Genomic DNA, 26,274 nt, shown 5'->3' on the forward strand with positions numbered 1-26,274 from the left:
AGGGGGGTCCCAAAACACGTTTTTCCCATGCATTTTTCCATAGGACCTTTAGACACAGCTACAGCCCGAACGTCTGAACAGAGTTACTTGAAATTTGGCAGAGAGGTAGTCCTCAGGTCAAGGAAGTGCCTTTTGTAGGTTTGGTGTAAATCTGTTCAGTAGATTCTGAGAAAATAGCCTTTAAATCAATATATATATCTGAGCCAGCGTACGGTGCGCTTACGGTGCGCTTACCGTACGCGTACGGTGGCGTGCGCGAGCGCGATTCTGATTGGCCCTTAGATCTTAGTAAACATTCGAATCGGTCGAAACCAGGAAGCGGCGGCCACCATTTTCTCTCTCGCACTCTGACAGGGGGTTGAAAAACAAAGTGCAAATCATGTAAAGGTGCTGTTTACACAGCTCCCAAGCACCTAGCCATGTCGAGGGAGTCCCCAACGATCCCCCAAGTGAAAAAAGGCAATTTTAATTTTTTTGAAAATTTCGCCGATTACGCTTACCGTACGCGTACGGTAAGAAATAATAATTAAAAAAAAATATATCCACATTCTCCCCACCCCTTGTGCAAAAGGTGCCCAAAGGGCACCTTTTGTGCATGGCTCATCAGAGATAAACAAAACCTATATTTTACCTGTCACAACGATGCTCATCATATGACCTCCATGTGCGCACGGTGCGCGAAGCGCATCGTGCGTTCATGGCCCATCTAGCGTAACGTGGGCACGCGGTGCGCGAAGCGCACCGCGTGCTCACTGTGCACGCACGGTGCGCGAAGCGCACCGTGCGCGCACGGAACGAACTGCGTTAAGTGGGCGCGCACGCCACAAATGGCGTAAAGTAACTTAGCATTTAAAAAACCGTACAAATTCACTGAAAAAACCATAGGTTTCACACACGTTATAGTTAGGAATAAGCATTTAAAAAACCTTGCAAATTCACTGAAAAAACCATAGGTTTCACACATGTTATAGTTAGCTGGACATTTTACTGATAAAAAACCAATGAAATTCCCCCGTTATAGTTACTGTAGGCAACTATAACTCACGCGACCGTAATCCTCTGCTGATGACATATGTGTCTTTATTAAAAAAAAATATTTGTAATATATGTATAGCTAAAATTTAATGGAAGAAGACATGGGCAAATAAGTGTCTAAATACAGTATTAGCATCAGCAGAGGATTACGGTCGCGTGAGTTATAGTTGCCTACAGTAACTATAACGGGGGAATTTCATTGGTTTTTTATCAGTAAAATGTCCAGCTAACTATAACATGTGTGAAACCTATGGTTTTTTCAGTGAATATATATATATATATATATATATGCACAATCATGTAATAATAAAAGACTCACAAGTAACTGTCAGATATAAGGGCTAATACATAAGCTGATAATAATAGTAAAACATATGCAAGTAATAATGGAACACTTACATGTAATCAAATTGTCAAATGCATGGGATAAAATATAACCCTATAATAATAGATAATAATAGTAAAACACATACAAATAATAATATTGGATGTCCAATGCAAGGAATAAGCACTGTAATATAAATAACATGTTTACACAGCATGAAAACAAAGGAAATATATATATATACAGAGCAATGAAACTTATGGCTTATATACTCAAAGTAAGAGAAATACATCACTGAACAAAAGTCTTTCAACATTCTGGCCTGCACGAACAGGATGCCCTTGACGGTCAGGCAGAGTCTCGATCGGGAACCACTGAAGATTTCCCTGAGACAGTGCGTCCACTCCACAGGCGAGCTGCGGTCTGAGAGACACAATTCTCCGTCTTTAATACCTTTACTTACAGAGAGAGAGAGAGAGACTTCTATAAACTCGCCCTCCCTTCATCTGTTGCAAAACCAAGGCTGACCGTATCCGTCTGTGTCAAGTCCAATCACCAAAGCTGGCCAGGCTCCAGTGCTTGGCTTGAGACAGAGAAGTACATTCTTCTCTCACGCTTTTAAACACACATCCCACATGTTCAGTTCCAGCAAGGCTGTTTTGAAAACATGCAGCAGGCACAAAATAAAACCATGCAAGAGCACAAAATGGTGTTGCACATTCAAAATAGAGTCAAAGGTCAATACACGATCTCACAATGTATAATTGCATGTAGCACTACATCTGGAATCTTGTTCAGCAGTTTACTGTCGTTCCCACAATGCACCGCTGCTTCTTTACACACAGTGTCCCACTCAGTTAAAAGTGTATTAATATTGGGCATAGATGTGTTCCCCAAGATTGAGAGCAAAGGACCTATGATTAGTACTACATGCAGACGATTTGATGCTGATTGGCCAGTGCCCTACTGGTCTGCAGAGACTAACAGTTTTGGGAAAGTATAACATCACTAACCATCTTAAACAAATTATGCCCTCTCAAAAGTGCTATTATTTTGATGATGTCATGAAAAATATTGAAGTGGCCAGTGGTGCACTAGGTCACATTAATGCACATTAGTCAAATAATACAATTACATAGGGATAACTCTTACATCTACCTTAATTGAGCCGTGTAACTGGAAGTTCTCAAATCTAAAGTCCAAAAGTAAGTACAATCCTCTAAAGGTTTAACCAATGATAGCCGACCATTCAAATGAACCACTGATATTAACCTTTGTCAAGTAAAGTAAGCAAATCAAGGAATAATTTAACGTATTCAGTGTAATCAATTGCATTATTTCCTTTAAACTACATGTAGTGGCAGATGTACTCAGCATTTAGCCCAAGTCACAGAATTGGGCCATTTGAGACTGCGAAAATGCCTTTTTAAATGTACAAAACACCAAATTACGATTCGGTAACCTGTTACCGAATTGCAATTTATGTTTAGGGCGTCTCTTCTAAATACTGAAATAGTATGGTATGTATCAAAGTTTTGCAACTGAATTACAGCCACAAGACACATATTTTTTACTGACTACTCAAAGGCAGTGGTAACCATTCACAAATGGGAAGAGGTCCCTTGGATGCCTTCCCTTTTGTGAATGCAAAGAAAATATATTTTTAAGAGCAGGCGGTGGCCCCAGGATCCCTTTCTATGCTTAAAAAAGAAAACTTAAAAGATTCATTTTCTTTTTTTTAAAATGCATACCGTTTTCCTTTAAGGAAATCAAGCTGCATTTAAAAAAAGTTTACCTTATCAAAAAGGCAGTCATAGGCATGGTGTCTGTTGAGCCCAGCAGGCCACCATCCCTGTGATGGCTATCTTTCCTAATGGGTCACAAACTGTGACCTGCCTTAATAGTATTCATGCGTTATGTCAATTTGTCATCCACTGGGAACGGCTATTTAAAGCTTCTATGGTTTCTTACATTATGAATTGCAATTTCCTTATTGAGATTCAGTAAAAATCACAATTTGGTAATCACAATTCCTAATTTTTATAATCTGGCCTTGATAGGTAGGACATCCATTTGCAGTAGGTGATAAGGCAGTGCTGCTATATTTTCAACTCTTACTATATGCCAAAGAAAGCTCTGTTAATAATCAGACAAAATGAGTGAATACATTGTTGTGTCACTGATTTTACATGTTCAACCTTTAATTGATAAAAAGTTGCTGTATTACTCCAAATATGGCTTAAATAATCTTATAAATATATATATCTTAATAACACAGCAACTTTTCAGCAATTAAAAGATGGGCATGTCAAAATAGAACTTAACTTTAACTTTGCTGAAGATACTAAAAAGGCCTTGCATTTAAAAGAAGGGGCCATATTGGCTGCAATTTATGTTGAGCTATGATGTCAGCATTACTTATCATCCACTTTAAATTGCCCAGAATAGTTGCACAAGATTTCCTTTGCGCCAAGTAAAATTTCTGGATATAATAGGTGCATGGAATAAGAATGGAAAAAAAAGATTATTTGGCTTTGTATTTTCAAAATGAAAAGTATATTGCATAGATAACGTATGTTTACATTGGGAGTACTACTTGAGAGGAATGAGAACCCACCTTAAATAATAATCATAATCCTGTCAGGGTGAAACACTAAAGTCACTAAATAAACCGGTGCTTGGCCGTCTGGTAAAAATTGGGTTTTTGCTTAAGTAGGGTGCGAGCCCTGGTCAGGCAGCAGCCACAATCCCTTGCATGGCGAACCACAAAAAAGTCACTAAATTAACCAGTGCTTAACCCTGTGTAGCGTGGCACAAAAGTAGTCAGGCTTAATTTAGAGGCAACATGTTAAGTATTTAAGCAGCACTCAAACAGTAATAAAATGAAAATACAACACAAGAAAAAGACAGTTCATAAAAATAGAGTACATGGTAATAAATAAAATGACACAAAAACAACAGAAATCCTAAAGGAAATAATAATTTTTAGAGTTTGATTTAAAAATAGCACCAAAGAATTCAAATTGCCAACCACAGTTATCTGGTTGTGGTAGACCGGGTCAAAGTCAAGCATTAAGGCAGCCATGGAGTGCAGGTCAGTTACAGACACCTGGTTTGTCCCAGTGGAAAGCTTAACTTCTGACTTAGAAACCTTTATGGAAAAAAGTGTCCTGTGATGGGGCGAGCTGCAAGCTGGATCCGAGGAGGGAATCAATGATTGCAGGCTGCTGAAGAGCAAGGGCCCTGGTGTGGTTGTCGATGAAAGCAGAAAAGCTCAGAGCGGGCAATGTCTTTTGTTTGTTCCCAGGAAAGCCTCCACTTCATCGGGTTCCCGTTCGGCATCAGTCCCGATTAAGCCCTCTACCTCTGGACTTAAAAGCTTTTCTGAAACGCACATCTCCTTCAGCAGCGCAAATCAGCCAACTGAGACTGACTGTCAATTCAACGTCAACGGTTGTTGTTTTGAAAATGGTCCCAATCTCCAATGGTTCTCCAGGCAGAAAATTAGCAAAACGTTTTTAAGTCTCGCTCTTTGCAGTTTGGGAACAGGAGGAGTACACTCTACTACCAGCCAAGGGTCCAGGACCTGGTTGCATTACCAGGGGGTTAGAACTCACTCTAACAGAGGCCAGCAGCAGAGTCCAGAGCAGGTCCAATTGCATGGAAAGGCCTCTGGAAACTTGTTGTGTCTCTGTACCTCATACAGCTCAACCCACCCTTTAAGACTCTTCTGGGGTCCTGGGTTCAAGGCAAGCAGGTCCAGCCTTCCCTCAGGTTCTTCAGCCATCATAGCAGTCCTTCTGAGTCTTCCTAGGAGTATTCTGAGGATTGGTCTGTGGTATCTCTTTTTATAACCAGAGGCAACATGTGGGTGAAGGGCAAGCCTTTGCCCACCACCTAAACCAGTTCCGGAGAGTTCCTGTATCCTTCACTGGGTTTGGTGCAATCCTGCCTAAAGAAACAAAGAAAAGGCAGGCCTAGGTGTGAGCTTCATCTGCCAGTGACAAGATAGGCATCCTTTAAAGTTCAGTAAGGATCTGGGTACATCCCCCAGGCCAGCCTGTCGTGGAAGGAGTCCCCTTGGCCTCTCCCAGGGCCCTTTGTATACTGCCTGGGAGCAATACACATCTCACCAAGGGGAGTCATCAGGGGTCAGCTAGACATTGGAAGGCAAGCCTTTTGGTTTTAAGAATGAACATGACAACTTTTTAAAAGTGTACTTTCCAAAATAGTAAAATAAAATGTGACTTGACCATTAAGTTGGATTTTAAATTACTATTAAAATAAATCATATTTTTCTAGCTACTCCCAAACTGAATTTAGCATTGTAAGTTGGCATAATGTAACCTAGTGTTTTTCTATGAGCGAGCCAGCCTTGCTACAATGAAGAATGACTTTGTAGGTGTTTACTGTAGGCCATATAAAACACATATACCTGTCCTACCTTTTAAACGTCAAGCACCCTGCCCTATGAGCGTTTATTGCCTACTTTAGGAGTGACTTGTACATATTAAAAAGCAAGGTATAGGCCTGGCAAAAACTTTAACGCTGATCATCCAGGGTGCTGTGGCAGGCCTGGAAACATATGCACTACTTTAGTGGGTGAAACAATGAGTGCTGCAGCTCACTAGTAACATTAAATGTGCAGGCTTTGGGTCCAGGTGGTACCATATACTAGGAACCTGCAAGCAAACAAAAGTGACAATCAGCTGTATATTCATTTTAACATGTTTAAAAAGTAGAGCTCATGCACTTTACCCCTCGGTAACAGGGGTAAAGTGCACAGAGTCAGAGTTCTATGGCCAGCAAAAATAGGGTTAAATAAAAAGGCAAAAACGTCCTTTATTGATTCTGTCGACTGGTCTTTCCTAACCACAGTCCTTAAGCAAATGGGCTTCGGTCCACGGTTTCGCACCGATGTAAAATGTTTGGACACCAAACCCATTGCCCAAGTTCAGGTGTACGGGGCAGTCTCCTACTCCTTTCCTATTGGCAGGGGTACCAGACAGGGATGGCCCCTCTTCCTGTTCCTTTTTGTCTTAGCCATTGAATCCATAGCAACGCTCGGCAATTGTGATGCACAGGTGCACGGCTGACAATGGGAGAGGCAGACAGAAGACAGAGTTTGTCTCTATGCAGATGATATCCTTCTTTCCTAGCTAACCCACACCTATCGGGATCCCATTGGATGCAAATACTAAGACTGAACAAACAGGCCTCTGGGCTTCGGGTGAACTGGCATTATTCCCTCCTAGTTCCTCTTCAAGGAGATCTAGCGACCCTATCCTGGCAAACCTACAACCCTATTAAAAGGTTGATTTTTTTATTATCAGGGTATCTATGCCTCTTGAGAACCAGACTTAGCATAGAGCCTCAATCTCCCACCCCTGGTTGCCAAAATGAAACGAAACAAAACTTCCAGAGATGGGAGTGAATCCAGCTCCATTTACTTGAGAGAGTGGCATTATTTAAAATGATGATACTTCCTCGCTTCTTATACAGCCTCTAAAACCTTCCATTTGAAGTCCCAAAACATTGGTTCAGGACTCTCTCCAGAATGATTTGCAAATTTCTCTGGGCGGGTCGACCACCCCGCATAGCCGTAGACAAATGTAGGCAATCATTATACAACGTATTACTTGCTGTCCCAACTGCTGGTAATTAATTAATGTCTAACCGGAGGTTGGGAAGACCCGGCATACCACGCTGCTTAGGCATAGACAACGTACTGGAGCTCCTCTATAGTGACTATCTCCCTCTCCACCTCCCAGCCATGACCGTAGTGGTCTTTAAGATCTGGTGTTCAGCCCTCCGATTTGTTGCCTGGGACAAGAAACTGACTTGTTATTCCCCACTGTGGGAGGGACAGTGGCTACATCACACTCTGCCCAAATAAAGGGTTTTGCAAAATGGGATAAAATTGAAATGAAAACTCTGAGCAATTCCTGGCAGATCTGGCACATTTGCTTGTTTCAAGACCTTCAGAATCAGTTCTCATTGCGCGCAATTCTATACATTCTTTCAGCTTCGATATGCCCTGGCTTGCCACTTGTGTAGTACAGCTGACTTACCTAAACATAATCCACTTGAAGCCAAACTCCTTAATGGGGTGACTGGGAAAAGGTGCAATGTTCCATATATGTTGCTCAGTAGTGGTTATCGCACCTGAAGTATTTGACACACTTAAGGAGAAATGGAAGGAGTGGATAGGCTGACTGGTGCAACACCCGGATTACCACCCAAAAAATAGCCATCTCCTCCAGGTTTAGACTTCTCCAGCTAAAATGTGCTTATGGTACACAAGTGAGATTCCTCATCCCACTTGCTTTGGCTGAGACCCCCCAGATGCAGACTTTTTCACATGGTATGGATATGCCCTCAGATAACTTGATTCTGGGGTGGAATAGAAAGGACATTGTCCCGAGTTTTGGACCAGCCGATTGTGCTGACCACAAGGGTTTTACTCATTGGTATTTTAGAAGACCCTGGTGTGATCAAATGATGGTAGGAGTTACCACAATGGTTGCTAAACGCGATATTGTGTGCAAATGGAGGTTCTCTCACCCTCCCGCACCCTGGCAAAATGGAGGAGAGGGGTGGCAAATGGTAGGCATTCTCTGGCCTGGAGAATGAGTGAGGCCATGCTCACAGAAAGATTGTAACAGTCCCAAATGCTGTATAAATTGTTGTATACTAATATTGGAACTGACTGAGCCGAGTGTCATTATGAGAAAACAATAAAGTTGGTTTATCAAGAAACAGAAGCCTTCCCATGCGGCCACCTGCCCCCACATTCTGTTCTGCCCTGAGTGCTGCCCAACCAATATATCGGTGGGCGTCAATCTTAAAATGTTTTTTTAAACCATTTCAAAATGGCTGACCGTGCATTCACTAGAGCGGTGGCCATCTTTGAATGATTTTTTGTAAACTAAATGAAAAAAACATTCCAAGAAGATCAGCAGCCATGTGCAAGCATGCCCGGTGGCCATCCTCTCTTGTTTTTTCTCTAACTGGTCGTCTATGGTAAAAAACAGACAGGCAAAGCTAATAGGTGTATTGGGTGAGACTTCTTGGTGTTGGCAGTGCTTGTTGTATATAATTTTGAAACCTGTTTTATTTTTCCACCTGCTACAATGTTTACTGTGAAGTGAGTTAAGTACTTGAGGTGTCAATAGCGGAAAATGTTTGTTATTGGATGACCATATATGTTTGGTGCATTTGTTGATGTCAAACCTTAGTACCATTTAAGACACTGTTAGCACAGTTGCCACTCATTTTGTGGATTGGGTCTACATTATTTATAAACTGTGCCTTTTTGTGTTCCATAATAAGTAGTATTAAAAGAGGATTTAATAGGCTTTGGGATGCTTTGGCTAAACATTTTTTTTAGCGTATTATATAACTTTCTTGCATGTTGCTCCTGAAGTGAGTATGCTTTATAAGAAGTCTGTTTGGGACACTTTTTCATAGCGCTTAATAAGATTTTCTCTATTTTAGATGATCCTGCGAGATTTATTACGCTTCATGTTTGTATACTTGGTTTTCCTATTTGGATTTGCTTCAGGTAAATATTATGGGATGGACTATTAATAAACTATATACTAAATTGTTTTATAATAATGACATATTGTTTAATATATAATTTGCTGGCAGAGTCTTGCCGCATCATATTATTGCAAATAACTGTTTCCACAATATTCATCTATCTGGGTTTCAGTTTTTCAGCCTTCTACTAAGGCACTGATTACGAGTTACACAGTACTGGGGCCGTAATGACTACAACATCTCCAATTCCATGCATTTTTTCAGTATACATTTGCTATTTTCTGTCTTATGCATTTCCAGATGCAGGGAAATGGGCGAGGGTGAGGTCAGTTGAGTAGAGAGGAAGAAAAAGCTTTTTCTTAGATGGGGGACATATTATAAGCCTCCCCATGTTAGGAAACAAATACTGACAATGCCAATAGTTCTGGCTTATGAATGAAAGTGTATCTTGTGTCACTGATGGGTTTAGGCACTCAAAACAGGTCATCATACATGTACCACAGCATTCACCTTTAGACTCATTAATTAATTCATCCATCCACTGACTCATTCTTGAGTCACCCTCTGACACAATCAAGAAAAACACACACATATGCACAATAAATTAAAAGAATACAAGTAGAAAAAAGAAAACCTGCTGGGCTCTAAACACGGCAGGCATCTGCTTGCAATAAATTAACCAAAAATAGCAGCGGGAGTCCATTTTGTAGAAATATTGTAAATAACCTATGATTGTTTTAAATTTCTATCATGGCCGCCACATTTATAACCAACGTGCTGGCCATCTTAAAATGGTAAAACAATGATACACTTTGGACATCAGCATTCCATCATGGGCACTATATTTAGGGGAAGTGGCCACGTGGGATGCAGCGCATTGCAGTTGAAATGATCAGCAATCAAGTGACAATAAGCGATGCCTGGAGACCTGGTGTATCATTTTAAGAAATATTCAAATACAAAGAGGAGAAGCAAAGAAATAAATAGGGGAACTATAAAAGGAGAACATGGAAAGCTAAAGGACTTGCCAATGAGCCTTGACTTAGAAGCACTCTCATGTTCAGGTGGATAATTAGAAAATGACATCATTCACAGTGCAACAGAGACAATGACCGATCTGAACTGAACCATTAGCCAATGGAGTATACTTTAAATGACACTCAAGACAGAACAATGGTAGAACAGAGCTGACCCAAAGGACCTCTATGTACCAATATGGATATATATTTGTACGTATGGATTTATGTATAATTTAATGATCTTCTTTCCTTAGGGTTTCGTAGTAGTGACATTTCATATTAAAAATAAAAAAACCCATCTTTAGGTGTTAATAGAAAGAAATAACAATCCACTTTTAAATATCAATTGACTTTAACATATGTGTTTCACAATCATTATGTCAGACCTACTGCATTTATCATAACTTTTCATAATAAACAAATCAGATGTATGAAATTGATAATATTTTTCCATAGTGAACCAATTAGGCCTCTAGCTGTTATTATTGACTTGTCACCATTCACATCTCAGACCTACTATGTTGGTTATAAGCCTTTCCACAAGGCAACATTTAAGAAATAGAATCCACACAGAAATGATGTTGCCACTGGATTTATTTAAGAAGCTCTGTAATACATTCAACCCCTGGCCAGCGGCTCAGCCAGTGACAATTCAGCTGGTGCATAGAATTTCCAGTCTCAGAAATCTCACCATGAGAGCCTGTTGCTAGGGAGGGAACTCACTTAGGTAACAACGAGTGCATATGCATAAGACATAACACAACCATCATGCATACACTAAAGTAACAACAAATTGATATGCATGAAACATAGCATATCTCCCTTTCTTAGAAAACAAATAAAATGACAACCAGAAAAAACATGGAAAGACAATAGACTATATGCTTAATAGGAACAGTAACACACATCTTATTGTTGATGCAGCGTGAACAAAGGGTTAGTTACATACTTATCAAAAAACACATCGTACTCACCTCAGCTACCATCATCAACAATATCACAGGGCTTGGCCCATAAACATCTCTACAACATCAATGGCTATAATATCACAAATCAATCAAGGTCCTCCGATGGATCTCGAATCGATCTAACAGGAACTAGGATAACTTAGAGACGAATGGCCACTCCTTCATGAGGACCTGAAATAAAGAAGTGCCTACCTGTTGAGCACAAAATATTCAAGGACTATACACTAAAGAACGACATGCGCATAAAGGTTATAATCAACAAAATCTTTATCTAATCTCCAAATTTCAAATGGTCAAAGCATAAAACACATTTAGAATCATTTATTATCGATTATCGTTTTAGTACGGGTAAAATCACAACACATCACAGTTCAGAGTCAAATACATTTCAATTCGATTACCTGGTAAGAATTAGAGAGAGAGAGAATATGAATGCAATATCAGAATACAGATTATGATTCATACATACCAAAGATCAGTTGCAGATTGTCAGGAATTACGGAGACTCAAGGTGAGCCCAAAAAGTCATTAATATTATCAAAAAGGGAGGGGTTTGGCCCAAAGGATTAGAGGGTAGGTAGGGCCAGTTATACTGCATAAGAAAAAAATTACCTATACCTCTGGTGACTTCAACACTTATTCATATGAAGTAAGATAAACGAAAATTAATACGTTTACCTAAGCAGTAATTTCTGCCTTTTATTTATTTTTTTAATAAAAATTAATATCTTTGATCACAAAAAGAACACATAATGAACTACACGAAATACCACATTAGTACTTACACAATGAAAATGAACAAGGTGAGAGATGTATTTTGACATACAATTACAAATAAACTCATAATAATCAAACATTGAAACAACCAAATACAATGTCACAAAGAGCAATCATTATATGCACAATACGAAATACAAAGTTGCCATACAAATTGATAGATTAAACAAATAACGCCCTTATATTTGGAATCAATCAAATCCTCTGAGATATCAGGGACACAAGGGGGTATATTTGCAATATTTAACCAAGGAGTTGAGATCCTTTGTCTGCCGACGCGTTTCGAGTGCCGGTTAAATCAATTGCCGCACTTTCATCAGGGCTGGATTAATCTTTCTCACGAACAGACTGCATTATGCCGGTTAGATGTAACCATCAGCAATATGTAACAAGCAGTGGTTGCCAAACTGGTTTTCAATATTGCATGGCCAAGACGATTTATAAACAATAGACAGCAATTGCAGATCTTTGCTTTCAGGGAAAGGGGCCCAAAGGCGTGGCCCCACAGAGGAAGTGTTGTAACAAATAACGGTCCTTCGCTCTCTTTAGCGTGAGCAACAATGGAGGCAGATTCCCATTTGAAACCTTGAGCCTGAAGCTTTTTTAGCCACAAACTATTTTTAAAGAGAGCGAAGGACCGTTATTTGTTAGAACACTTCCTCTGTGGGGCCACGCCTTTGGGCCCCTTTCCCTGAAAGCAAAGATCTGCAATTGCTGTCTATTGTTTATAAATCGTCTTGGCCACGCAATATTGAAAACCAGTTTGGCAACCACCGCTTGTTACATATTGCTGATGGTTACATCTAACCGGCATAATGCAGTCTGTTTGTGAGAAAGATTAATCCAGCCCTGATGAGAGTGCGGCAATTGATTTAACCGGCACTCGAAACGCGTCGGCAGACAAAGGATCTCAACTCCTTGGTTAAATATTGCAAATATACCACCTTGTGTCCCTGATATCTCAGAGGATTTGATTGATTCCAAATATAAGGGCGTTATTTGTTTAATCTATCAATTTGTATGACAACTTTGTATTTCGTATTGTGCATATAATGATTGATCTTTGTGACATTGTATTTGGTTGTTTCAGTGTTTGATTATTATGAGTTTATTTGTAATTGTATGTCAAAATACATCTCTCACCTTGTTCATTTTCATTGTGTAAGTACTAATGTGGTATTTCGTGTAGTTCATTATGTGTTCTTTTTGTGATCAAAGATATTAATTTTTATTAAAAAAAAAAAAAAAGGCAGAAATTACTGCTTAGGTAAACGTATTAATTTTCGTTTATCTTACTTCATATGAATACGTGTTGAAGTCACCAGAGGTATAGGTAATTTCTTTTTCTTTTTTTTTCTTATGCAACAAAAAGTCATTAAAGCACAGCCATTTTGTATCCCACTAAGCATTAACTTATTTGCGAAATCATTTATAAGTGAACAAATGCTTTTTCTCTCGACATTTTGAAATTGCATTTTCCATGATAGTATTGCTACGTGAACAAAAGTCATTTCTCGTTTTCATTTTCAACAACTTATGTTAATCCATTTTTACTATTAAATGAGTACTTTTCTAACCTTTTCTAATCTTTTAGCTAACAACTACATTATGTCACACATTTTTAGCTTTTATAGATTTTCCTAGCACATAGATATTGAATTTCATTGACATTATATATTTCTCTTCTCTCTTTCATGAACAGTTTTTGTCTCGAACTGTTTTGCGATCATGCTGCATACTTTTACGAAGCAGATTGAACTCCTACGTGTTTTACGAATCACACTGTTAGCCGTGTTTATTTTTTTAAAGTATGTATTAGTATCATACTATTCAATGAGCAGGAATCAACTGAGACAAATCATACTTAGATAATTACCCTCCATCAATTCCTCCTCTGATGGTGAATTAAGCCATCACACAATCTAATTTAATAATCTGATAACAATCTGATAACTCTTAGGATGCACTTGTCTTCATTTGTTTCAGTCTAACACCTTCCATGTCCTTTACTACATCATAATAAGTACTTTGCTAATCTTCTAATTGTATTTCTGTCCTTTTTCTCTTTCGACCTCAACTTTACATTATTTCTATTTTGCGTTTACAACGTCTGTATAACAGTACTTGTATTAATATACCAATTGCAATAGCTATTAATGGTGTTAGTATTTGGCCAACCAAACTATTCCCCAGTGCTGCAATCCAGCTTCCCACTGAGGAAAATCCTTTCCCAATTTTCTCCCATGCTCCATCAACCTTTAGTTCTGTTAAATCATGGCTCAAGTTAGTGGTGTTACTTATATATCCCTGCAAATCTCTGCTTTTATCAGTGATATAAGTGCAACATTGTTGAATTTTCATCATATGACAGACTCCGCCTTCTTTTGCCAATAATACGTCTAAGGCAAGTCAGTTCTGCAAAACCATAGACCTAATAGCAACCATTTCAGTATCAATCACTAAGAAACTACCAGCGGTATCTATCGATAATCGATCAACCACTGTAGACAGTTTTCTAATTTTATCCCAGTTCAATATTACCCCTACTGAGGGTATTATTTGTTTTTGCATTTATTTATTCAAGTTTTCTGGAACATACAGCCAGCCATAGAATGTATGAAACACAGGTAGTACATGCTTGTCAAAGAGACTTAGATAACAAGTAAATGCATTTCATTGTCCAGAGCAAGCATGAGCATCAAGAGGTACTGCGGAACATTGTTTGTATGTAGCAACTCCACAGGTCGCATCAGGAAACATATCTGAGCAAACTTAATACATATTTTTGTAGAAAAATATATGCATATCATACAGAGATACGCAATAGCCAAATATTGTGTTCAATTACCAGCTTCGTGTGTAGTGTGTATGGCATCAGTAGGGTGCTCTAGAAGATACACCTTTAGGGGGTCCCAGATATCCTGAGGGCGTGAAGTGATAGGGAGGAGTTCTGCATATGTGTACGTTTGCTCCTGCCAAAATAACATATCATTAATCCACTCCTTAAATTTAGGTGCCCTACCGCGACCCCATCGACAAGCTATTCTTCTCTTAGCTAGTAAGAGACAAAATGAAACGAATTTCCAATGTGTCACGACTAGGTTTTTTGTGTATCCTAGTAGGGTGAACATGAGAGATGGCTGGAGTTTTAGGGAGGTCATCTGCTCCAATGCCGTAAGCACTTGACGCCAATAGGCCTTGACAGCGTTACAGTCCCAGGCAAGGTGCAGGAAGTCCGCCGGCTCCATCCCACACCTGTCACATTTGCCGTTATCTCGTAGTTTATATTTGTGCATTTTGGCAGGAGTGTAATGGGTTCAATGCAAACATTTGTAATGTGTGATGTGCAAGCGGCTGCTAGATGAGACTTGTTCTGTCTGAAGACAACAAAATGTCCATTACTCGTCAGTGATACCATGACCTGTTGCAGGGATTCTGCACATACACAGAACTATGTGCAGGAAACCAGGACCTTGGTTGGTAGTGGTGTACCAGAAAACCCACCTTGGTGCCCAGAACCCCAATCCGACTAGCTATAGTGTCTCATTCATTCTCCGTACCACAGCGAAGCTACCAATGATTAGACATCCTAGAACATGTCACTCCAACCCTCTCAGGAATCGCAGGAAGAAGAACACTCTTTTGTTCAACCACTCATACTTGTCCACAACGTGAGTAAACAGAGACAAGGTATAGTTTAAAATGTTTATTTTAACTAACGTGCTCTATTATGCAGTACATGAGCCAACACTAGCAGCAAAATGCATAAGAACAATATAATCAGCATTGGTACAATTCCATATAGCACAAAAGGGGAAACCATAATATAATGACAGTGGAAACAGGACTACAGCGCCTTACCACCCTCCCCATGCTATGAGCTAGTTTATTATAATTATAGAAGACCTCTGGACTTTGTCAGGGGGTCCCCGTACCTCCAACTGTAGATACAAGTATTTACATCCCAGGACAAGCACAGCTCTTCTTCGTTGGAATGACTTTCTCCAAGTGCCTTTTCATGCATGTCATGTCATATTAAAAGCACCCGAGTTTCAGTAGTGCAGCTGTGGTCTATGTTATGTCTATGGGCGTGGGACTGACCAAAGTGAATCAACAGTATACATTGTTATTCGACCTTGAACATGCTGTGTAGTCACGGAGGACAATGTACAGCTAGATGTGTGAAAGGCATACAGTTCTCATGTGAAAAAGCTCAAGCAGAATATTTACGAGAACCGAGCCATGTAGGAACGCGTGCAGCAAGCGGCAAAATGGCAGCCTAATTTACGCTAACTTAGCAATGTCGCAGTTAATCCCATGTTCTTACTACAGACCCAGCTCAGTAATCCATTTCTCCCTAGAAGCACAGGAGGTCGAGTTTATGCTGGTATAGAGGCTGTGGTATAGTGTGGATACTAAATGTGATGCATTGTCAGTACGCAATATTGCGCGCAACAGGGTGACTTCCTGAGGCTCTAATGGGTATGAGGGGGTGTATTCTTTGATACCCTGTCTCACCCTGACATACAGGAAGATATCTTTAGGGGAGGGCGGTTGCTTTGAAAATAGCTGTTGAAGGGTGCAGAATTTCCCATTTAAATAGAGATCTCCCCAGCTAGTAATGCCGTATTTAGCTTTAGGTTTTTTAAGGCACCATCCAGTAAAACTGGCATGTTGGGATGGTGAACGAGGGGAAGTAGTGGTGAGTACAGCATGGGTACTTGGAGCTGTCTGGCGATGTGCTGCCTTGCTATCACGTGCAGGCAACAAAAGACGGGTCAAACTCCCGGGGCTCAATTGTGGTAAAAATGGTGCCTTCCAGCGGGATGGGATCCGCCGGCCAATGTTCCGTTGCCACATGAGGCGTGTGTCTAGGGCGATGAAACCAATAGTGGGCATAGTGTGCCTGAGCGCATAGATAGTAGAGTTCTAGATCAGGGGCATCTAGCCCTCCCTGGGAATAGGGCCTGGTAAGTGTGTCCCACTTCAGACGGGGTTGTCTGCCCCCCTCCCCGCCCCCAAGTCAGTCAGATCAGTTCTGAGCAAAGTGCGGAAAAGAAATGTCTGCCCGAGTCATACTGGATGTTGAAAAAGAGATAAAGTAGTTGGGGGAGGACGACCATTTTTATGAGAGAGATGTGACCTGCCATGGAGAGCGATCCATCTTGTTATACTGCTTGTAATATTCTCCAACGCTCTGCCGTAGTTGAGCGGCATTAGCTCTTCACAATTGGCGGTGATGTGTACCCCTAAGTATTTCACCTCAGTAGCACACCATTCTATGGGAAAGTCAGGGGTGAATGCTTTCAACGACGTAGTGAGTGGGAAAATCTGGGATTTTGTCCAGTTAATGTGGATTCCGGAAAGTCCCCCGAATCATACAAACTCACGGAGCAGAGGGTTGAGGTTGTGGTGTGGTTACCTAACATATAAGGTGACATCATCAGCGTAGAGAGAGATGAGTATCGGGCGTAGGAAGCAGGAAGGTGCCTTATCTTGTTGATGCTGTCTAATTTTGGCCGCCAGGGGTTCAATTGCTAACGCAAAAAGGAGTGGAGAAAGCGAGCATCCTTGGCGGGTAACCCGAGTAATTGTGAAGGGGGAGGATGTGTACCCATTGATTATAACCCTCGCTACCGGAGCTGTATACAAAAGGCGTATCCACGAAAGGAAGCCTTTAGGCAGTCCCATACATTGAAGGATGACAAATAGGAAGTCCCATTCCACTGAATCAAAGGCCTTTGTGGCGTCTAAAAAGACTGCCACTAGTGCCAACTGCGGATCTACGTTTTGTAGGATGGAGAAGAGGGTACGGAGGTTATGTGACGTCACTCTGCCTGGAATGAATCTATCCTGATCTAGAAGGACTAGCTTCTCCATCAGGAGACTAAGTCGATTTACCATTATTTTGGAGAGGATTTTGGTATCAATTTTGATGAGAGAGAGAGGACAGTAGGAGTCACAACCGTCAGCCGACTTACCAGGTTTCAGAAGACAGGTGATGAGAGCCTCTCTCATCAAGCCAGGAAGTATTTCAAGCTCCAGAGCTTCTACAAAGACTAGTTTAAGTATTGGGAGCAAGTGATCAATGTAGGTCTTGTAGAAGTCCATGGGGAGGCCATCTGAGCCCGGGGACTTCCAGGACTTCATCTGCATAATTGCGGCACGTATCTCGACGTCTTCAAAAGGTGCTGCAAGTAACTCTCTCTGAGAGTCTCCTAGCCATCCTAAAGCTATGTCCTCCAAGTATATGGATAGGTCCGGGGGCTCATTTCTATGAGTGCTATATAAGGCAGCATAATAGTCAGTGAAAACGCGAAGAATATCTATACTGTCTCTATGTCGTGCACCTTTGTTATCACCAATTTCTAGGATGTAATTAGAGAAGCGGGGCTGTAGAATTTCCATCGCTAATGCTCTGCCCGGTCTCTCACCCTCCCCGTATTTTCCCCGAAATCTAGTTTCATGCTCTGCAGTCTCTTTGTACTGAGTTAATTTCTCTCTAAATGTTGCCTGGTGAGAACCGGAGGTGAACTGCCAAAGCATACCCTCTAATTGTTTCAGCTCTCCTTCAAGTTTCCGTAGACATTGACGGATATCTCTTAAGACGCCAAAGCTTTTAGCTATACAAAACCCTGTGATCATTACTTTGAATGCCTCCCAAACTGTGCTAATGTGTTTAACTGAGCCTGAATTTCTCTGAAAAAAATCAGCAATTTCTGCACCGAGTTCAGCTTTAAATGCAGAGTCCAGGAGCCTTCAACACCTTGGGGTAGCAATCGAGCTGGGGGGTAAAATCGTAATGCGAACCAGGGCGTGGTCAGAGTAGGTCCTGGCTAAGTGCTCAGCAGCGTGTATCCATGAGACAACTCCCCGTGAAACCACCCAGTAATCGAGGCGAGCCCACGATGAGTGTAGCGCCGTGAAATGTGTGCCTTCCTTTCTATCAGGGTGGACGTGGCGGCACGCATCTATGAGACCATGAGCGGAAAACATTGCTAATGTATCCCATGTTTTGGTGTAGTGGTGAGGGAGTGGGTTAGACCTGTCAACAGAAGGGCAGAATGCAGTATTAAAATCACCTCCCCAGATAATATGAGTGCATCCTACTTTAAGGATTTGTCCCCATAGAATATTGAAATAGTCCAGATTATCTACATTCGGCCCATAACAGCACACAAGTGTGACTGATTGGGTACCCAGTGTGCCCCACATCATGCAGCTCCTATCTAATGAGTCTTGGTATGTCCCACCCAAAATGAAGGGAGTGTTCTTTTTGATAAGAATTACGGTGCCCCTCGAATATGTAGAGAACGATGAGAAGACTCGATCTGAGGCTCACCTAGTAACGAAAGCAGGAGTGCGGTGTGGGTCAAGGTGTGTCTACTGCAGCATAACAATGTGAATCGTTGACGGTCAAGATATGAAAGAATTTGTCTACGTTTACGAGGATGTCCCAGACCTCTGACATTCCAGGTAAGGAGGTTTACCTTGAACCCCTCAGTATGTGAAGGCATGATAGACCGGAATGTGTTTAACCTGCTGTGTATTAGTTATGTCACTGTGAATACATATCTAATTAAATATTTGCATGTCTACCTTCTGGAAAATGAATATAGAACATATTGGAAATAAAAATGCCCGTCCCTCCCCACCCCCACAGCAGCACCCCAATCGCGCTGATATTTATCTGCCCGCCCACTTCCCAAACATCTTTAGACATGGTGGTCTAATTCAACTACCCCTGAGTAAGGAAACGGGAAAGCGGGAACACCTGCGTGGGGGTCGCAAGTGGGCCACAAGAGTCTCCCATCTCTCAGAGCTGACTAGGCAGCCTCCCAGTGGTAGGGGATAGAGGCTGTGAGGGGGTGCTCGGCATAGTCCAATGTTCCAAAAGAAAGCATGAATAAGATCGTGCCCTCCGCCCAACAATGAGCACATATACCATGCATTTATCACTTATCTGTCGTTGTTGTTCCAGCACCTAAACGGCTATATCACCAAAGTATCATGGCTCGACACACTCAAAAGGGAAGAAATCCGCCGTGCTTCGCCGCCACTCAGATCCCACCGAGTCTCGGATGCCGTACGTGTGGGGGATAGGTTAAAGGGAATTGTTCCAAGCACTGTCCCTTTTTGGCCATCCGAGTCATGTAGTTGTAGGAGATGGGAGACCTGGAGGGGTTTGCCTTGGGTTCTCGATGCGGCAATTGTTTCTTGACATGTTTGAGAAAATCGTTGACTTGTTGTGGATTCGTAAAGAAATGATGTTTACTCTGAAACAGGACCCACAGGTGTGCCGGGTACATGAGCGCATATTACATTTTCTCCTTCCGGAGTTTTTGTTTGGCTGGTATGAATTTGCATCTCGCCTCTTGAACCGCAGCCGTGAAGTCAGGATATATGGTGAATTCGGTGCCTTCATGATGGAAGGACTTTTTTTCTCTGGCCAGCCTGAGCGCTATATCGCGATTAACGAGACGAGCCACGATCGGGCGCGGGGTGCCTCCAGGCGGCGGCCTGGGGCCAAGGGATCTGTGCACCCTTTTCACTATTAAGTGGGGAAAAAAGGCTTCGGTGCCAAAGGTGCTTCGCAGCAGGCGCTTTATGAAGTCCTCTATGCGCCCAGTGTTGGTGCTCTCCGGTATTCCAATGACACAGATATTATTACGATGGTTGTAGGCCTCCAAATCCTCATTTTTGGCAGCAATAACTTTAAGAAGCTTGTCCATTTGTGCCATTTGTTGTTGCATCTTCGTTATCCGAGATTCGCCTTTCCGCCTCCTTTAGTTGACCATCATGTTTATCCACCTTCTGAACTATAAAGTCCATGCGGCTATTCATGGATCCATTTTACTTGAAATGTCTGTGAGACTATGTTTCATGGCCAGCAGGAGTGTTTTGACTTCATCATCTTGGGTGGATTGTGGAGACTGTGTATGTTCATCTCTGGGCTGTTCTGGGTTCTCTGAACTGGATCGCGTGGTAACCTTTTTGGTTTCGAAAAGGAGTTTGGATTGATGGCCATCAGGTTTCCCCATTTCTTTTTTTTTTACACAGCGGGTGCAGAAACCCAGGGGAAGGAAATGGTTTGTGTGTATGGACCTTCAAAGAATGGAGAGCAGCGGGGTGTTGGGCCAGCAACACCGTCAGTGTCCTTCCTGGAGTGGAGGTAAAGTAAGTTAATAGAGCAGCGATCGGCGACCGATGATGTCTTGCAGCAGGTGATAGGGCCTCGGTTGGAGAGCCGAATCAACAGTGTCAAAGAAAAGTGAGGGTTGAATAGTGCACCTCTCCTAACAAGTGTGTGGATTGTAAATTCTCATGTGCTCAGCAGAGGACAGTGGATCAGGGCTGTAGTAGCAGCACATATGGAAGGGGCGCCTAAAATGAGTGTACAAGTATATACGATGCGTTTTCCCCACTATAATAGGTTTGAGGTTGGAGCCATCGTGAAAGCAAGGGTAAAGGTGAGCAATTTCCTGTCCCCCTGCAAAACGGGCCTGAGATAGACTGTATGGCGGTAGAACGCCATGGGCCAAGTGTCGTCTGGGGCGCTGTACATCAGGTCCTATAAGCCCCGTCACCTCGCAACCATCTCAGTTCAGGGGAGGCATTATGGAGCAGTGCGTGGCGAAACCTCCTTTCCCAAGAGGTATCAAGTGAACAGGAGTGGCAGGGTCCGACACAATATCGTGCCGTGCTGAGTGTTTGCTACTATGCGCCAGACCTCAACAGCAGAGTCACTCAGACGGCAAGGTACGTGGCAATCGAACAGCCATGCAGTTACAGGCAGGATAGGGTAAATTTCAGTTGTTATCCCTTTTCTATTGTTGTTGTCTCACCCCGCAGCGAAGCTTGGAGTCTCAATCGCTCAGTAATAGCTCACTGGTGCCGCATATAAGTGTCCGGTGCAGCGCGTCCAGAATAGCGTCGGTTATGATTTCCCCTTTTATATATAGATTTTTTTTTACATAGAGTCTCTGGGGAAAATTCCTCTTACCACGATCGCCCGAGTGGAGGATGGTGGGTGCCTCAGGGCGTGCAGCAGTCCGATTTTGCTCCAGAGTCACAGGAAGTCACAGTGAACAGCGTGAGGCAACCGGGGCCCACTCACCATGTGGGCACCCCGGGACTCGCGTAGCGTTTGTAGCCGGGCAGGTATTCAGTCGCGGTCCGTGTTAGTCACTGCTCCATACATAGTACCACCCAGAATCTATACGCAGTGCCCTCGGTCGCCGACATTTTACCCGGAGAAAAGCATGACGGTGAGGCACAGGCGCCGAGCAGTTTGCATGAAAATGATGCGTGAATAGTTCGGATAATTACAGGAATATGCCGCCGAGCGGCAAGAGCCTCACTGGTGTGCGGCCATCTTGGACGTGCGCCACCTAGCACCCCCTACTGAGGGTATTATTGCACCGAATATATCACCAATAATCTCTGCAGCACTTATTCCCCTTTTATTACGTGTTAATTTCTATTAATTGGTTCCATGATGATCATTCACATGGTATATTTTAGGAAAGAGAATAGCCATGTAACAACATCCATACCAATTTTTAGGCAATTTATAATAAGCATTTCTCCCACACACATAATATACTCCCGGGAAAATTGGATCAGTGCCGCCCTTTAATCCCCAACCTCCCTGTATGTGTAAGGTGTGTTCACACTCACTGGAACCAATGAATTTATAATTATATTCATTCTTTTGTCTTAGTATGCAAAGCTTTCATTTGTTCTACCAATCCAGAGACATTACAGCGTAAGTCTCACTCTTTTTGTAATCGCCTTCCTTCTGAGCCCACTGAGGTATTTTATTTTTCTGTTCAGCAGTTTTTCTTTTTATTTCTTCTTGCCTATCTTCTACGGTGTTAGTAAATTCTTTTTCTACACTGTGTAAGAGGCACATCAAATTATTTTTATGTAAATGTACAGTATCTATAGGCTTTACAGTATGAAAGAATTCTCCCATTACCCCAGCATTTTCTGGACTTGCCACAATATTCAGGTTCTTTTTAATAGGAATTTCAGAAATCACTAGGTCATAATTACATTAATAATACTGAAACTGCTCCTTTCCATAGAATAAACTTGTTAATACACTACAAGAAATACCATATGTTAAAGGTAGGTGATGGTAAATCTCTGCTTCAGACACAGACGTAGGTAATTGCCTGCACACATAACAATCTCTTGCATCCATTGTGTCAACATACTCATACAAATGTTTGGTAAAAATATTTAACGAAAAGTCATTAATTGAATTATCTCGGTGTAAGTCACTACTTGTTAGTTCTTTAATGTCTATCCCTTCTCCAGGGACTCATGGTAATTCAGTAGTCGTACTCACATACACATCAGTAGGTTTAACGGAATACACACAATGAGTTTCAATTAGTACAGTCAACAACAAAACTAGTATTAGGACAAGTATACACATAATGCAAGCACCTACACACTTTCGTCTAGGCGAAGCAATCCTTTTAGAATCTCCAGTCTCGGAACCAGAGGCATCCATTTTGTTTTGTACTTCCATATTAATTTTATGATTGGCAACAGGTTTTGCATCTTCGATCGAACACTTATATCAGCGTCTTATCACAGCTTATTTTCTTCTGCTTTACTTTTCCAGCACCCTTCTTGCCCCACTCAGTTCTTTTAGGGTGGCTTATACGCATAATTTTCTTTAGAACAAAATGTAATGAACTCTTTCTCCCAATCGTTTGCTGCAGCATATGTCCATTCAGGTGCTGTGTATCTCTGATTTGGGACTCGGGCTCTTTTTGTTCTGCGCACTGTATTTTCTTCTCCATCTGTATCTATTTGTTCTGACTGATTGGAGACTTCGATTATAGAGGATGGAATTCTTCCTGCTGTCAGAATGTCTTTTAATCGTTCAGTTTTTCTGGGCCATCGGTCACCTTTTTGCACTTGTTTGTCTGGTACACGGTTTATTTCACTTATGTCAATATTTCATTTAGCTGAATCCCTTTCTCTCTGACCCTCGTTACCTTCAGGCATCAACTCTCTTTTGCTTTCAACAGTGTTTCGAGACCCAGTAGCTGGCACCCACTCTACTTTCTGCTCAGTCTGTTCAGGCTGTCTCACTGCTACCACTGGTTCACCTGCAATCAACTCTGCACCTTCAAGTGGACATGGGTCTCGCCGAGAGTGGGCTGCATGAACCCAATTAGGTAGACCACCACATTTAACCTCAGTTGTTTTTACAAGAATCACTTGGTAAGGCCCACGCCAACGAGGTTCCAAACAGGACTTTCTAACATGTTTCTTGACAAGCACCCAATCACCTGGGCACAAGTTGTGCGTTTGCTCCTGTTGGACAGTAGTGGTGATTTCTCCAACCTGGTGAGACACAGAATGCACTACATCAGCCAATCCTTTAAGAAAATCGAGCACGAAATCATCAGATATATTCACAAGCTGATTCGCTGGGACTGTAGGCTGTCTCGTAGCCCTCCCCATAATTATTTCATGAGGGGACAGTCCTGTTCTTTTAGCTGGAATACTTCTCAAACTCATCAACATTAAGAGCAATGCATCAGGCCATTTTAATGATGTAAACACACACACCTTTTCCAATCGTGATTTTATTGTGCTGTTCATTTGTTCTACTACTCCTGCTGCCTCAGGTTGATAAGCACAATGCAATTTTTGCTCAATTTGTAAAGCAGCACAGAGCATTTGCACCACTTCATTGTTAAAGTGTGTTCCAGGGGCGTAACAAACACCCCCGCAGCCCCCAGGCCCCCAGTCTTTGGTAGGTGAAGGGGGCCCCCTCAGCTCTTCGGTCGAGAGAGAGGCTTGCTCTAAAGCAGCTGCAGTCTGCAGCCTGCTCTGAGCTCCTCGCGCTGAAGAGAATCAAAGTAACAAGTTACATTGTTTCTCTACAGTCAGACCCAGGCCCTGAACAAGTATGCCGGGCCTTCTGCTGAAGTATTAGTTTGCAATTTTAACGCAGAGTGCTTCAACAAATGTGGTGCTTTTTTGTAAAGTGCTGTAAACTCGGTAATAGAGCAATGTCCAGTCAGTGCTTTATTTTTAGAAAAAGATTTCGGGCCCGATTCACAGAACTGACTTAAGACAAAATCCTAAACTTACTACCATTTTGGTATTCACAGAAGGCACTTACTCATTTTGGTATTCACAGAAGGCACTTACTCATTTCGGTATTCACAGAAGTTAGGAGTCCTAACTTTAGGACTCCTAAATGCATTCTGTGAATACCGAAAGCCTTAAAATTAGGATTTTTCTCAGTTTAGTAGTAGTATAGTTAGGACTCCTAACTTTAGGACTCCTAAATGCCTTCTTTGAAAACCGAAAGTCTTAAAATAAGGATTTTTCACAATTTAGTAGTAGTAAATTTAGGACTCCTAACTTTAGGACTCCTAAATGCCTTCTGTGAATACCGAAAGCCTTAAAATTAGGATTTTTCGCAGTTTAGTAGTAGTAAAGTTAGGAGTCCTAACTTTAGGACCCCTAAACTGAGAAATATCCTAATTTTAAGACTTTCGGTATTCACAGAAGGCATTTAGGAGTCCTAAAGTTAGGACTCCTAACTTCTGTGAATACCGAAGTGAGTAAGTGTCTTCTGTGAATACCAAAATGAGTAAGTGCCTTCTATGAATACGAAAATGGTAGTAAGTTTAGGATTTTGTCTTAAGTTAGTTCTGTGAAAACATATATAATTATTAGAAATTATGCCCATTTGAGCAATTAGAAACTCTAAGGAAGTCACTGAACTAAAGTGCGCTAACAGCAGGCTACTGAAAACTGAGCAGAGTCAGACTGTGTGAATGTCACTCATTATTACAGTTAAATTATGAAAACGTCACATTTACCAATCTGAATCCTTGGCATCTATAAGTGAATCAGTGTGAAAATGTGCTCTAATTGAGGTGTATTCCTCTGCACCCTCATGGTGACCAGCCTGCCAGGTGTCTTTGCAAACTTGCAAGTGCCAAGCAGTTTGCCATCAGCTACATGTTAATGTAATTCTACAAAATAAATACATAGGATGTTCTCTACAGAAATCAGAGGTTCACCTGCACCAGGTTACACTTACTCCAGCACTTTACAAGTGGCAGTTGATTCAAGGTCCAGTCAGGCCTTCCATAATGTCTGGTTACTCTGTGTAGAAATGCTGCAAAGTTTTTTTTAAATGCTAATCTGTAGTCAGATTAAACCTTCCAAAGAGAGCTGCTTTCATCTATGAGTAATCAGTCCGTTTCTGGGATGCTAAAATCACAGTAAGACCCAGTGACTTACCCTCTAGTGCCTCCTCAGTGATCTTCTGTCTGAGGTAGGTTGCAACTGGAATCTAACATGTTTTAGGATTATGTGGTCTAGACTGCCCTGGTCTCCAGAGTTTTGTCCGTTTAACCAGGAGTGTGAGGAGGGGAGTTCTGAGCCTGAAGCAGTATGTGCAGTGGTGCCTCTGATGCTCCCAGACTAGAGCTAGGCCACAGCTCCCTGTGCCATGGTAGGCACCTAGACCCTCGGCGCACTCAGCTCGTCTGCGGAGCAAGGTCCATAGGTGCATTAATACAACACCTGCTGGATGGAGGGGGACCTCTGGCCT

The 26,274-nt window shown here is 41.8% G+C and overlaps 1 protein-coding gene across 4 annotated transcripts in view; it reads left to right on the plus strand.

Moving 5' to 3' along the window:
• Nucleotides 1-26,274, plus strand: part of TRPV1 (transient receptor potential cation channel subfamily V member 1) — a 460,649-nt gene that overhangs the window by 308,675 nt on the left and 125,700 nt on the right. For all 4 annotated transcript variants that reach the window (XM_085649322.1, XM_085649326.1, XM_085649325.1 and 1 more), the window contains exon 12: nucleotides 8,858-8,924. In XM_085649322.1, coding sequence (XP_085505448.1) covers nucleotides 8,858-8,924 — 67 coding nt within the window. The remainder of the gene's footprint in view (nucleotides 1-8,857; nucleotides 8,925-26,274) is intronic.

This window comes from Triturus cristatus, chromosome 3_2 (genome assembly GCF_964204655.1).
Source record: "Triturus cristatus chromosome 3_2, aTriCri1.1, whole genome shotgun sequence".
NCBI classification, from domain to species: domain Eukaryota; kingdom Metazoa; phylum Chordata; class Amphibia; order Caudata; family Salamandridae; genus Triturus; species Triturus cristatus.